The 15,460-nt window shown below is 42.2% G+C and overlaps 1 protein-coding gene across 1 annotated transcript; it reads right to left on the bottom strand.

Moving 5' to 3' along the window:
• Window positions 1-169: 169 nt before the first annotated feature.
• Window positions 170-14,680, bottom strand: rab39bb (RAB39B, member RAS oncogene family b). The gene is made up of 4 exons (XM_084344040.1): window positions 14,106-14,680; window positions 11,310-11,561; window positions 7,296-7,476; window positions 170-6,056 (listed from the first exon to the last, which is right to left on the bottom strand). Exons 2-4 carry the CDS (start codon window positions 11,522-11,524, stop codon window positions 5,811-5,813), a joined length of 642 nt encoding a protein of 213 aa, XP_084200166.1. The 5' UTR covers window positions 11,525-11,561; window positions 14,106-14,680; the 3' UTR covers window positions 170-5,810.
• Between the last annotated feature and the right edge of the window lie 780 nt (window positions 14,681-15,460).

The raw sequence follows: 15,460 nt of genomic DNA, 5'->3' as shown, positions 1-15,460 counted from the left end.
AATTTGTGAGATAGTTGATTTTTGAGTCTTTGTATTTGACGAGATGGTAATGAGACCCAACAATCAACTATCTTGCAGATTGGACCTTTAAAGTATATTAAGCGAACACAAAAATGAATAAGGAAGCATAACATTTGTTCGTAGGGAGTCAAGAAGTAAAGTCCAAACGTGACATTTCAGAGACTTTTTATTTTTTAATTGTAGCTACGTAAATGAATTGTTCAACATTTTGGGAAGTAAGCTCGTGTGCTTTTCTTGCCGTGAATAAGATGAGAAGATTGCAACAGGTCCTCGTCAGAAGGACAACCGTATATGTCGAAAGCAGCTTCTCAGGAGCCCGTTTCATGTCAGTCGGCGACCTCAAGTGGCCGTAGTAGTTATTACAGCAGCAAAGGAGGAATCTCGAAGAAAGTGAATCAAGCACAGGACTTTCATTCAGGAGGCAGCTGTTCATGTCTAGTGTGAAACCAAAAGTCAACAGGGAATTTAATCTACCAACGTGGTGAAGTTACGTCAAACGCAACTGAAGTCCTGTACGTTCGTAACTGAAGTTACACAAGTAACATAATTGATGTATCTCATTTTGGGAGTCGCAAGCAATCAACCTATTCAGTCGTTTCTGTATGACGACGTATTGGACAACTGATGCCACCCTTTACACTGAAGATGAAGCTCCAGCCTGCAGCTAGTTAGCTTAGCTTAGCATAAAGACTATAAACAGAGGGAAACAGCTAGCCCGGCTCTGTCCCAAGATAACAAAAATCCACCTACTAGCGCCACTAAAGCTCACAGATTAACACATTATATCTTGTTTTGTTTAATCCGTACAAAAACCAAAGTGCAAAAACGACAATCCGTGGCTTGTTGTGATCCTGCAATGGCTGCAATGTAATCCTTCAAAGTTACATTCACTAAAAGCGCCAAGAGTGAGATCTTTGAAAATACACCTACGAGCACCTCTAAAGGGAGATTTTGTGTGTTAATTAGTGAACTTTAAAGGGGCTGGTAGGTGGATTTTGTTTGTTTTGGAGGGAGCCCTTGTCTCCCTTGTGCCCTTGTTAGATGAGTTTTGCTCATCTAACATTCGGCAAGAAAGCAGATAAGCTCATTTCCCAAAAGGCGGAACGACTGTAAGTCGAAGCGAGATATAACAGAGCTTACAGATATCAAACTGGGTGCTGTACAGCAGAGCAGATCTACCGGCCGGCTGACATCTGGTTAAAGAGCCTTGGCAGCCCTTAAGGAGGGAGCTGCACACACACACACACACACACACACAGGAGAACGCATCCACACCCACCCACGCAGACCTTCACACTTCTGGACTGTCTGCTCCACGACGTCCACTCGGGAGCGTTTGAGAGCACTGGTGATGATACAGCAAGCAGAGAAAGGAAGACAGACCGTCTTTTTAAAACACAACCCTCGATGTCGGATTTCAAAAACATGAGAGCATCAGGGAAAACTTTTTATTATTATTATTATTCCTGGAAGGATTGTTGCAGATCGATCTGTACTCTCTGAATTTCTGTAAGCAGTGTGTACAGCAGTGGGAATGGACCGTCATTTGAATAATTTCCATCGAGTCTCGAAACATTTAGATCGGCTTCTGCGAGGGGAAATGGGCGCGTCGCTTTGACTGGAAATGTTTCCCATTCACACGTCGACACGTTTTCCTATATGACAACTCGGTGTAAAATCTCACCTCTTCTCCCTCCTGATACATTCATGTTAAAAATAAGACAACACAAGCAGAAGTCTTTGGAGACACGAGAAAAGAAGGCAGACAGCGTGAGGAAACGAAGCACTTGCAGTTTCCTCACTGATGTGCAGAAGTGTAATGACGAACTACACGGGGGGAAAGGCGTCGGATAAATTAATTTAAAAGAGAAATATAGCAAAAACACAAGCATAGGTGCTAATTTAGGATCATGTATCAGATTAAAGATGACAAAGAATTAAATAATTAAATACTAATCAAATAATAGAAAAGGAAACAAAATACAGATCTTCACCAAGTCGTCCAGGTACTTAAGGTAGATAAGTTAAGGTACATTTAATTGCTAACAATTGCTAAAAGTCTCTCTGTTCCTTGTAATATGAAGGTTGATGTGTCTCACAAAAAAAAACAACATAAAAACAGATGATTATATTTGGTAATTTTATAAGAACGTCTCGTTAAAATGGAAATCTACTGGTAGATTACTGGTGTTAAAGATCAAGCAGACGAGTCGCCTGCCAACTCATGTGAGTTAATATGACATTAATGTTTTGCTCTTCGTGGTCTGAAGCCAATGAAACGGTGCGATTCACATCCTTGGCATTTAAGGAGACGTCAGTAACGGAGTTGACATCTTGAGTTTTGCATGAAAACGTAAAAGAGGGAATTCTCTTATTTGAAGCTTTGGCCCTTTGTCTAAATGATCTGGTGCGTAAATGATTCATACCGACCAAAAGTTTTGGTGTCGGTCCAGTAGTTTTTGCCACTGACCAGTCACAGTTCCTACGAAGTTAGACTTATTTGTTAAAAATCCTTTTTCTAACCAGAAACACAAATCTCGTTCAAGACGAAGTCTCACTCTGAAATCTCACGAGATGTAGATTGTTGCAGGAAGACGATGGTTGGAGAGAGTTTGGTGTTTTTCTTCGAGGAACTACCTGCAGGAATTCATTTCCAAAGTCATGGCTGACTACCATCGTCTTCCTGCAACAACTCAGATCTCTCGAGACTTGAGAGCGAGTCTTCTCCTTGAGCCAGATTTCTGTTTCTGGTTACAAAAAGGATCTCACTCTTTAACAACTAGGTCCACCTCCGTCAGAATTGATTTCGTAGTATTGTCAATAGCAACCTCAGACGGTCAATGCCAAAAAACAAGCACTTTTAGCGGATGTGTCTCTGACCGTCGCAGTTGCCCCAAAGGATTACACTGCAGCTGTGATCTTCTGGACTGATTTGAAAACTTCTGGAATGAATTAATACTTTACACACCAAAACATGTAAATGTGGGGCCTGGGTTTAAAAATACAGACATTTCCCTTCAGTGTAAAATCAAAATAATGCCTATTTAAAAGGAAAATTCACACAGAACCACACAGAGCAGGAAAACACCTTTAAGCATGTTGGCCACACCTTTGACACATGTCACAACAGGTGTTTTGTCTTTAATTGGTGATGGCAAATATCTGCCAAGATCTCACTGCTCATCTACAACCAAAGTAGTAACATGGTACATTGTGGATCTACTCGTCAGCCCCCTTTACAATTATCATTTGAAATCTCAGGGAGAAGACAAATGCTACAACAGCATGTTACACCTCCTGTATGCTCTTGTGGGTTTGAGCCAAATCACTGTTGGGTGACAGCTAACTTGAGCTGCTATTGTCATCAGGACAGACACAGGTAGTGTCTTCTTCCACAGACTGACAGAGTTACAATGGGAAGGAATGAAGATTACAAACACTCAGTGCGCAGTTTATTAGGTATGCCTAGCTTAAAATAATGCAGACTAATGCAACAGTCCTGCAACAGTTGGTCATTTTGGAGGCTAAAGTTTATGTTTCTGTGAATTCAGTTCCAGCCCATTTATATCCAAAAGGGTAGGTTAAAAAAACTAACACCTGTTAGTGCGATGCAAAAATAAATTCACCCACACCACAAACCTTCAAAACTATTTTAAAAGTTGAATCAACACCGCTCTAAAACAGTTTAAACAAAAACTGAACATGTATTGCAGGACAGTTGTATTAGACGGCATTAGTTTCAGATAGGTGTACCCAATAATCTGGCAAGAGAGCGTCCGCCCAAGACAAATGAGTCCATCTAAAACCACCTACTAAAACATTAAAGGATAAGTTCACCCAAAAAATTCCAATTCAGGCATGATCTCCCTCATTCTGATGGAAAGTCAGGTAAAGTCTCGTAGTCCACAAAACATTTCTGGAGCTTCACAGCAAAACAGCGTTGCAGCGTTCTCCTAAACAACTGAAGTAGATGGGGACTTGTTTTAAAACGTTAAAAAACAACAACAGAAAAATAAACAGAGAAATGGCTCCATACAGTTTGCAAGGTATAATTCACATCTCCAGGAATCCCTGAGATCCCAAATTGATTTGAAAAGACTTTTTTTTATACGCTTGATGCACGGTCGAACTTCAGACAGTGTGCACGCTATGTTGCTTATTTCAGGGCCTCCAAAGACTTGGATTATGCTGGACGAGCTGTTTAGAGCCATGTTATAACTTATTTTTTTGTTTTTTTAAGTTTTCAAACAATCTCCAATCTCCAACAGTCCCCATCTACTTCAGTTGTTTAGGAGAACGTTGGAACGCTGTTTTGCTGTGAAGCTCCAGAAATGTTTTGTGGACTACGAAACTTCACCCGACTTTCCGTCAGCATGAGGGTGGGTACATAATGACTGAATTTTCATTTTCAGGTGGATTCTTCCTTTAATGGTTGAGTGTTTTTCCCATGCAACTGTGCCGGTTACATCAGCGTGTAGCACTGGAGTGTATCGAAATGAAAATAAAGGTTTGATGCACTTGAGCACACACACACAAAAAGGCATTAAAAACCACTTGCTCAAATCAAAATTCAACCTTGTAGCTCCCTCGTGCTCGTATCCATGTTGGGTTGATTTAGTAACGCCTGCTATTTGGGACTGTCTTTGCATGATTATATTGTCCGACTGCGTGCATTGTGGATAATGTGGTTCTTCTGTGGAGTCCGTGGTCTGGTCCCTCTCTGTTTGCTCTGCTTTCAAGAAATAAATCTCCAGCTTGTTTAGCACCCTTCAAAAGTCACACATGAGGCTCCACATTTAAGGTGGACTTGGCTATTAAGGTGCTTTCTGGATCCAACATTCCCAGTGGTCCGCCTTGACAAGTCCCCCAGGTGAAGGCAGACAGTCAGGAGCTAGTCCAACAAGTCTACCTCGGTCAGTCAAGCTGTACACGTTGTCTCGTCCTGCTTCAGGAGTCCGTTAGGATGGGTGAAGATGCTTCGATATAGTGCGGTATTTAGCAGAATGATAGTGGATATAACCATGTAGTCAATGTCATTGAGCTCACTGGAGGCCTAAATTGCTCCAACGAAAAATGTACGTGGTCTCCGTGAAGGAAACCATCTTCCCTCGTTATATTCAGGACCTCCAGGACTCCTCCATTGAGCTCTGATCGTGGAATGTGGAGCAAAACGTCAGCTCAAGAGAAAAACAACTCTTGTAAACGATGGCGTTTGAACCTAACGGTGCTGACTAAGCCTTGACTGATATGTGCGAGGAGGATGTTGGAACGTAAGAGTGATCGTTTTCGTATGTGATCATGTAATTGCATATTGGAGGAGAGGAGGAGATTAAGGATTAGTGGGAGGAGAGGTGAAGGAAGAGATGACGGAAGAAAGAAAGATCAAACCAGTCAAGAGTGTCTACGTATTTTGGCGAAGAACCAAAATGGATCCTCTTTCTAAGGCCTTTCCGAAGACTTTCAGGGGTTTTCAGGCAACAAGCCCAAAAAAACTTACGGGATTGAATCATGGGAGCCCTCACAAGTAAATGAGCATCTGTGATCCTTCCACTCTGAGAAATAAAAGGTATATAGGAATGGGCACAACCCTTCAGTCATCCACCCTTGCTCAAGGTGGTCCTCTGCGCCTTCTACCAGCCTCTTCATTGAAATTCCTCTGTTTCCAGTCTTAAGAAATAACATTAGAGGGTTACCAACACTTTCAGTCAGAGGGCTGACACCTCAGTCCGTCAGCCACTCCCCTCTGAATCCTCCCTGGATTCACCTTCAGTCCCGAAACTCTTCCCAGATCAACATAGACAGCGGCGGTCACTCTTGGTCACTTCCTCCGAGGAGTGAACCACATTGGGGACAAACCCGCTCTTCACGCCCTCCCAGCCCTCCTGGATTGTGATATCGCCGGACCGCACCAGGGCGAAGATGTCTCTGGTCAGCTCGGTGAAGGCATGTTCCACGTTGATGGCGTCACGGGCCGACGTCTCGACGTAGCGCATCCCGTACGCCCCCGCCAACTTCTCTGCTTCCTGGCGGGTCACCTAGAAGATCAAATGAGATGAGATGAAACTGTTACTATGACTATACGCCCTCTGAGTAGAAGTCTGTAGATCCAGATGATCTGGAACTGCCCTTTTTCAGGCAAACAATACCAGGAACTAAGGATCGCTAAGTGTTTGATTGCTCTGGTCCAAATCATTGGAGGAGTTGGGATGCTTTTTGTGTTTTGCGTGTCTTTTTTATGTGTCTGCAGCAGTAGTGAGAAATCAAACACAGGAAGAAGGTCTTGAAGGTCTTGTTGTTTCCAGTCCAGGTTAGAGCTTGGTTCATTCTCCAGATAGCTGCTATTGATTTGGTTCATCTATGTCTACGTACGCAAAGCACACCTGACTACAGGAGCTGCTTAGCTCAAACTTGAAGAGTATGCCTCGTAGTTGGGTCAAATCGTGGTCAGATGACGTTCCTACTACAAAGAAACTGCTCCAGGTTTTGTTTGGTACGGGGCCGAGAACATTTCCTTTTAAAAGGGTCTCGGTATCAGTGTTTTGGTCTGCACCATTGTGTGTTGGGTGTCTTCAGATCTCAGATCTGCTCAAACAAATTGTACCAAAGGAGAAAAAGAACCAGATTCTGGTTCAGTTATTAAAGCCGACAATGTCACCAAATGGCTGACGGCAGTTCGAGTCACACCGCTGGATATTTTTAAGGACACTTTGGGATATTGCCAGCCGTTTTTTGTGGCTACAAAACTGGGTGTTTTGGTCCCCACAAAGACATTTGCAGCTGTTTTTGTGGTGACCAAAACCGGGTATTTTTCACAGAAAGTTGGACCCTCTCCACCCGTGATAGTGGCGACTGAAACAGGTTTTTTAAGTCAAACCATGATGTTTTCCTAACCAGAGCATAAATCTTGTGATCAGCGACTTCCACTTGAATGCGATTGGAGATGAAATGGAGTGGGCTGGTTTATTTGATTTTAATCCCGCTCCGACAATATTGTGTTGAGTGCGGACAGGCTGTTGTGCGGAGCATTTTTGCCGTGTCATCCTCTAATGTCTAAGTTTCAGTGGTGATATTTGTGCTTTCTGTCTGCCAGCTGCCTCGAGGGAATTAAATAAACCATGACAACTCGCTTCTGATCCAAATGTGTGCTGATCTAAATTTGGACAAAAAGGTTATTTTTAACGCTGCAGACTGTATTACATAACGTTTAAAACCGCCACCATCCTCAACAAAGCCCTTTGAATATTGTCCTGCTCACGTTTCCATACTGTACACACCTGGCGCTGTGCCTCCAGGTCGCATTTGTGCCCCACCAAGAGGAAGACGATGCTGTGCGGCTGGACGTGGCTGCGAGCCTCCTCCAGCCAATCGTGGACGTTCTGGAAGGATCGGCGGTTGGTGATGTCGAACAGGAGGAGCCCGCCCACAGAGTTGCGGTAGTAAGCCCTGGTGATGGACCTGCGGAGGTTGAAGATAAAGATCAGGATCAGAAGGCATCGATACAACTTGGCTCTTTTCCTTTTTTCACCAAAGTTTGAGTGGCCCGATTTTGAATTTAACTAATATAATGCGTGATGCATTTGTTGTGTCTCTTACTAATGAAACTAAATAAAAAATGGTAAATATCGGCAACACGCCAGATGGTGCAACAATATCAGTATCAATCATTAAAAATTAATATCAGTCGAGCCCCAGCTAGAATTGCAGTGTTTTGATTTTACAAAGCAAACACTGCAGCGCGTCCGGGAGGAGAAGTGCTGCTGGATTTTGACAAGATGTGACACACCAGCCCTCTTCTGATGCGCCCGTCTTCCCACAACATCCTCACGGAGAGGACGTCAACGCAAATATAACGAGAAGCAAAAAATTACAGACTCGAGGTAGAGACGTGTCGTGAAAGAGGAAGCAGCAGCGGACGCAGTAAGAGAGGAGGAGTACGTGGCAAAAATTCAGGACGAGGGAGTGATTCATTCGATTCGACGCGCACATGTATGTATAAATAGGACCACACAGATGAAACAACAGTGACTAAGATGAGATCTGCGTCGTCAGTAGGAGAAGAGAAAAGACGAGGCATATGAGGTGGATTTAAATCTGAGGCGAGGCACAAAATCCCAAAATATGTCAAAATGTGTCAGAACTAGTGGATCTTAAATACTTTCCCAAAATGGCTACAGTGCATGAGTCAAAATGGCTACCACAGTCAATCAAAGTTCGCTGTCAAGGAGCTTTAAACCTGCCACTTTCGAGATGAACAGACACACGGGAGAGACAGCTTGTTACAAATGTATTAAACTCCTTGTGGTGCTGTTTCAGGACAAAGTTTAAGTCTGGGTTTATTCTATATTTCAGTTACTATACAACCCTGGCCAAATGAAGTGACTCTAATATAAATATTCAGATCACATATTTGCCCTTCGGTTCTCGGAGAGAGACGTGTCGCGGTTCCCATGGAGACACTTATCATGCTGACAGGTGAGACCAGTCCCCACCTGACAGGATGATGAGCAGGGCTGAATGTGTGAGTGGGAATGTGTGCAAGCATGTGTGAAAGATGCATTTTTAGGCTGTGAGATATGCATCAACCTGGCTTTATTACACCGCCTCTACATGCTGATGGGGAAAAATTTGCATTTTAGCAATTCCTGTACTTTTAAATGATGAGGTCAGGGTTTAAAAATGAAAGAATCAGATGTTAAACATTTGCCAAATTTACAAGAAGGCCCAGATAATTAAGAATTTGTTGTAGACGGTGTTTCACAAAGTTTATAAAGTTTCTCCTGACGCAACATCTCCCAAAATTGAGTGAGTCTGGGGACTTCATCCACAGGTGACAAAGAAGTAGCTTGTATTGGTAGCTGTTTACTGTATTTGTAAAAAATGTGCATGTTTACCATCAATAATATGTTCATACATTTAGTGTAAGGAGTTAGATCAGTTGAAACTGTGTTGAAACAACCACTAAATGTTGGCAGCTAAGACACAGAAGCAGACAGGCGATGCCGAGCCAAGCTGACACTTTTTAAAGGGAAATAAAAAACTTAATAAAGTGCACTGAATGCCGAATTAACAAGAAGGCCCAATTAGTAAAGCTTTAGTTGTAGACAGTGTTTCACAAAGTTTATAAAGTTTCTCTTAACTCAACAACTCACAAAATCGAGAGATTTTTAAAGGGAGTCTGGGGACTTTCTCCACAGGTGACAAAGAAGTTTCCTATATTAGTTACTGTTTAGTGTATTTGTAAACTTTTACATGTTTACTGTCATATATTTAATGTAAATGGTGAAATTTACATATATATAGTCTCTTATCACGATATATAACAAAATGACTTATGTCAACAGTGAAAAACAAAAAATTCCCCTTCAGACTTTTTACCCCCAAAAGGTTTCTATGTTGTTCTTCCTCAGGCAGAATCGTGTGAAATCCACCTGTTAGCAGCACTTTCATCTGTTTACTCAGAAACAGCCCCTCTGGTCGTTTTTTCTCTGCTTGTTTCACCTCAAACCTCATTTGAATAACTGCTCTTTCCGTTGTGTCAGGTAGTAATTCAAGTTTTCAGACCTCCAGGCTACATCGTCAAGTTCAGAGCACTTAGTGTTCCCGAACATTTAAGTACTAATTAACAAAATACGCTTAGAAACTGAATTTTAGAGATCGAAAATAAACAATTTCTATGATAGATAACTGCGTCTTTCCTGGTTGCGATTCTTTGACACTCTTTTTCTCTGATGTTAGCCTTTATTCAGACATCTAATCTTGTAATAATGTCACATATTCTTTATTTTCTGTTGATTTCCATGAGAAAATACATTTTTTTCACGTTCCAGAGGAGGTGACAGGTCTCTGTTAAGATCCACATGATGTGGGAGAACGTTTCCGTCTTTCAGTTTCCAAATAAATCAGAATAAACCATGATAAACCACAAGTTCCTCATTTTCCTCCGTGTGTGAGGAACATCTGTGGTGCTGATTCTGCACTGCATCTCCCAGAGGTCACCTGTCAGTGAAGCAGCATGTTGTGTGTGTTCACCTGCTGAATGAGTGTTTCTTTCATTTATCAGTTAGCGTCTCATCCTGCAGTTCTTCTTCATGTGTTGACTTTAACTGCAACTATTAATTGATTAGTTGCCAACTATTTTAATAATAATCTACGGAAGCCCTAAAGGGCCATGCATTCATACATTGTATTTCCTCCGTTTTGCCGTGATACCAAGTTAATTTTATTTGTTTTCTCGAGATCTCGAGTTATTATCTCGAAATAACAACTGCTGTTTACCCGAGATAACGAGATAATTATCGTTATATTATCGTTAATTATATCGTTATCTCGGGAAAACAAGGTTTCGTTATCTCGAGAAAATTATCTCGTCATTTCGGGAAAACGGCAGTTGTTATTTCGAGATAATAACTCCAGATCTCGAGAAGACAAATGAAATTAACTCGTTATAGCGGGAAAAACGAGGATATAAAATGTATGAATGCATGGCCCTTTAGGGCTTCCGTATTAATCGATTAAACAGTTTGCAGATATTTCAGGGGAAGGAAAAGTTAAAATTCTTTGACTCCAGCTTCTTTTTAACACAACATCTTTACTTTTACTCAAGTATGACTTTGAGGAACATCCTACCCCCCAACAATATGTTTGGATTAGCTCAACCTCAACACGTTATAACATCTAAATGCTGCTTACACGTGAATGCATCAGTAATAATTTTGTAATGATAACTTTAACTTTCGATGCTTTAGGTTTTGCTCATAATACTTCCATCTTAGCTCAAACAAATGGCATAAATGACCATGTGTTATCTCACAATTTAGCACTAGGAGTTCTCAAAATTGAGATATTTTATAAGGGAGTCTGGGGACAAAGAAGTTGCCTGCACTGGTTACTGTTCACTATATTGACACCAAATGCCAAACTGACACTTTTTGCCAGGAAAGAAATAATTGTATGTATTGCATTGAATGCCGAATTTACTAGAAGGCCCAAAGAACTGAGAATTTGTCATTGACAGCATTTCACAAAGTTTATAAAGATCCTCCTGACGCAACATCCCACAAAATTTAACGATTTTTAAAGGGAGTCTGGGGACTTTATCCACAGGCGACTATAAAAGTGCTCTATATTAGTTACTTTACTGTATTTAGGCTATTTATACCTGTCTTATCTCAAACAAATTGCATAAATGACCATGTGTTATCTCACAATTCAGCACTAGGGTCACTCGTGGTATTTTATAGTGACATCATGCAGTAAAACACGGATGTCACCCCGCCAGCTGCTCTCACCTGAAGCGCTCCTGACCCGCCGTGTCCCAGATCTGCAGCTTGATCCGCTTGCCGGGCTCGATCTCCACCAGCCGGGAGAAGAAGTCCACGCCGACGGTGGGGTCCGACACCTGGGCGAAGCGGCCCTCCGTGAACCGCCGGATCAGACACGACTTGCCCACCGTGGAGTCCCCGATGACGATCAGCCGGAACTGGTAGAGCCAGATCGCCTCCATGACCGTCTGTCGCTCTCACCGCTGTCTGTCTGTCTGTCTGTGCGCGTGCGTGACGGAGAGAAACAGAAAGTGGATTTCAAATTATTTGAAAAGTAACTAAATACATTTACTCGAGTACTCTGGTGCAAAGTTGTGGTAGTTGACAGGGCCGTAGCCAGGATATTAGACATGCTGAGGTCCTGGCCCCCATTTACCAACCCACCCATACATCCAGAACATTATGAAGATATAGTATAAATCTATTTATTTCTCTGCATCTGGGCAAGTTGCACTTTCAAAATGCAATATATTACATATATATTATATATATTCTGATTTGTATTGCGTTGTTTTGTCACAAAAAGTCGTGTTCGTCACGTTTTAGAGGCAACAAGTCGTCTATAAAAGATGTTTCCTTTCATTCGCTTTCTGTTGTGTGGCAGCGAGCTCTCAGGGACACAATACTTTTTCTCGTTTATAAATGTATAAAAAAAACACCCGCATACATAAAATTTGTGTACAGTCTTGAGTCAGCTCGTCTCTGCAATGTGTTGTGATTTATTGAGTCGTATCTCAGATAATAAAACCACTCATGTCCTCTACCTTCATTATTTTCCCTCCGGTACACCCAGTGGGACTCTTTTGGCGCTAGATAATATAATTCTTCGCTCGGCTATGAAACCACCGTGCCTTCAGTCCTAAATGTTTGATATTCTTTGTAAAAACAACTTAAATCTCGCTGTAACATGAAGGACAATACTGCTGCGATGTTAAAACAACACATATTCCTGGACCAACTCAAGTCTAACCTCCACTTGGCTGTTGGCCCACTCGTCCCCCCTCCCTCCCCGCGGCCGGCTCACTGTGCCTCATTGTGTCGGGTAGCGTGATTCAGTTAAAACCACGAGATATAAGAGAAAATCCTCTTACGGTTTTCTCGTCACTTGATGGCGTCAACTGATGTTTTAATGAGATTTTTTTTTATGGATTATTGGCCGTCGTCTAATTCCCCTTTTTGATACGAGGCGTTTGATGGCATGACCCGGCCGGCTTGTCGACGTCTTATTCGGACTGTAGCGGCTTTTTTCTGCTTTTCTTTTCCGTGACGTGACTCCACAAAACTTTATGAACCACTTTTACTTTAATTGAGTATTTTGATTTAATACAACTTTATTATTTTATGATTGTTTTTACTCCACTACATTTATCTGACGACCACACGATCAACCTTTGAAATATATCGTTTTCTTATATCAGTATACAGTAAAATATTGCCTACATGTCACAATGTAGCAGTAAGTAAGTACAACATACTTCTACTTTTGATGTTTAAAGTATTTTTATGTAACTAAAGGTTTAAGTACTTCCTCCACCTCTGGATGTGGCACATCATAACCCCGTGTCATTGACCTCTTCCTCTGCTTTCCTTCACATTAATGATAAACACGATCAACTCTTGACTGAACTTCAGGTGTGTTTTACTTGTAATGGAGTATTTTTAAGACCAGGGTACTTCTGCTTTTACCTAAGTAAGTAAAGGATCTGAGTACTTGTAACAAAGAGTGTAACACAAGAGCTCAGACGATGATCTTTTGACGCAAGGTAAGAGGAAGTGGATGTCAAACTGTGTGATTTTCCAGTGGTGGAAAGTAACTAAGTACAGTTACTCAACTACTGTACTAGAAATTTTGAGTAAAAGTAAAGGAACAATCACCTGAAGTACTTTATTGTGTACTTATCACTTAAATACTGCAGCTGGTGAAGGTGGAACTCATTTTAATTAATGTTATTTCAACTTGATGCATCATGTTTTATCTGCAAAGTAACTAGTATCAACTTTTCTCACATACAGCAGCTTTAAGTTACTAGTTACTCTGCGGGTTCAGATTACAAAATACAGTAAGTTAAGTGACAAGAACACATGAAGGCGTCAGTAATTATAAAACAATAATATATTATTGTTAAATTGAGCAGGACTACCTTTACTTTGAATACTTGTGTTACTTTTTTCTTTTACTCTCATACTTTTGCAGCACTTTTACTTGTAACAGAGTATTTTACAAAAAGAAACTTCCACCATTAGACTCCACACGGTAGTTTTTAAGTGTTACTCCAGCCCATCGTGTCCACTGTGCCTCTCCACTACAGCCCTCCCTGACCGGGCGGGGAGCCAGCCCTCACGCAGCCTCACGCAGCCTCACGCAGCCTCCCATCAGCCCCCTCTGTGTCTCAGTGGAGTCGGGTTGCGTAGCTCGGTCGGTATGCAAACATGAGTGAATAGCAGCCTTATGGGCTCTCACACCGGATGCAGTCTGGAGGCTCGCATCTGCCTCCAAAGCATCATGTGCTGGACTTTAATCATCATTAGTGTTATTGTGTCGTGTGTCTGCGGGTTTTTTATCAACATCACGTCCGGAAAACACGTTGAAAATGTTGAATGTGGACAGAAAAGCTCTCCAAATGTAGTGTGTAATAAAGATTAGGGCTATTATTAGACCAGAGCACATCAGGGCTTACAACAGGCCTCGTGCTCTGTTAAGGAGCCACGTTAAGGCTTCATGATAATAAATAACAGGCTGTAAGTAAAAAAAAAACAGCCTACTTGGAGCAGGAGTGCAGTCTAGGCCGGAGTGGTTTGCTCTTCCTGACGCTGCGTCCTCAGGACCAGGCTGATGTGGGCTCCATGGCACCGACGAGTCTGTCCGGATCGACCCTGCAGAACAGCCGAGAGCTCCCTCGATCCCTCCGGGAGTCGATGTTCCGTCTCGCAGCCCCGGATAAACAGATCCTGGTGTGCAGCAGCAGGCCCTGGAGTCCGGGCTGAGCTCCTTCCTTCACTGTCAGGCCCCGATCGAGAGCTGAGGAGGGGGGGGAAACGCATCCAGAGCAGGTGCGATATGGAAGGAAAAAAACCCGGATCGTGCGCTTTTCTCTCCACCGGAGCCACGAATCCAACCTCCCCGACGCCTGTGCGCTCTGCTCGGGCGTCTGTGAGGGCAGGGTGCCGGCTGTCAGAGGGGAATCCCGCGGTGTCGTGTGTGTGTTTGCTGTGTGTTTGTGGGCTTTCGCTGCTGATGAAATGGCAGCAGTAGCAGCAGCATCATATAGCCTGACTCATCCCGCATCAGTACCACTACCGTAAAGGACCGTGGAGAGGCGCACGGCGACTGTGGCGAGGGAAATAACAGGCGGGGGGTTCATCTGAACGTATAATGAGGACATTGTGGCTGTTTTTATTGGTTTAAAATGTCAGAATAAGAGACAGGAACACTTTAAATAAGAGCCTGGATGTGTTTCAGTGAGTAAATAAATGTCGAGAGAAGATTAAAAAGCATCAGACACAAACACAAGTGTAGTTTGGGGAAATAATATTAAAGTGTTCTATTATTATTATTGTTTCCACTGTGGTGTTGTGTTTCAAACTGCTCAACAAGAGGGAAGCTGCACACTCACTGCGCCGGCACTAGTGCGCAGACACGGAAGTGCACGAGCTGCAAGCTGGGAAGTGTAGTTTTTACACTTTGAACACAGAGTTTTGAGTTTTTGTGGGTGTGTGTTGGATTTTGTTCACTTTTGTTCAACTCAATCTAATAAACTTTACCTTTCCTTGTTGTTTTTGTTATTATTAAGTGATAATAAGTTATTTTTTTAGCATATAATTAAGTTTAATAGATTTAATTCCAGTGTTCATGAATATGTTGGCACTGATATGTTTCCCTAAGCGATTATTGGTCCCGTCGAAATGCAGAGAAATACATAGATTTATATATTTTGTAGTCTTCACAGTTTTCTTGATGGATGGGTGGGGGTTGAGGGGCATGACCTCAGCATTTCTAAAATCCTGGCTACAACCCTGGTTAACACTTAAAGTTTATTAAGTTTCATGTTTGTATTTTTAAAGGAGGCAAATCAACATTTTGGGTAAACACAGTGAGAGTGGACAGTAGCAGTCATGGA

Source organism: Pagrus pagrus, assembly GCF_965226575.1.
Source record: "Pagrus pagrus genome assembly, chromosome: 22".
NCBI lineage: Eukaryota > Metazoa > Chordata > Actinopteri > Spariformes > Sparidae > Pagrus > Pagrus pagrus.
This window is presented reverse-complemented; position numbering and strand designations above follow the sequence as displayed.

Excerpts from the sequence above, each read along its gene's own strand:
- rab39bb (XM_084344040.1), bottom strand. The coding sequence starts at position 11,524 with ATGGAGGCGATCTGGCTCTACCAGTTCCGGCTGATCGTCATCGGGGAC. Across the intron at positions 7,477-11,309 it reads GCGGGTCAGGAGCGCTTCAG|GTCCATCACCAGGGCTTACT; the intron begins GTGAGAGCAGCT and ends CAACCTCCGCAG. Across the intron at positions 6,057-7,295 it reads ACCTGGAGGCACAGCGCCAG|GTGACCCGCCAGGAAGCAGA; the intron begins GTGTGTACAGTA and ends TTGATCTTCTAG.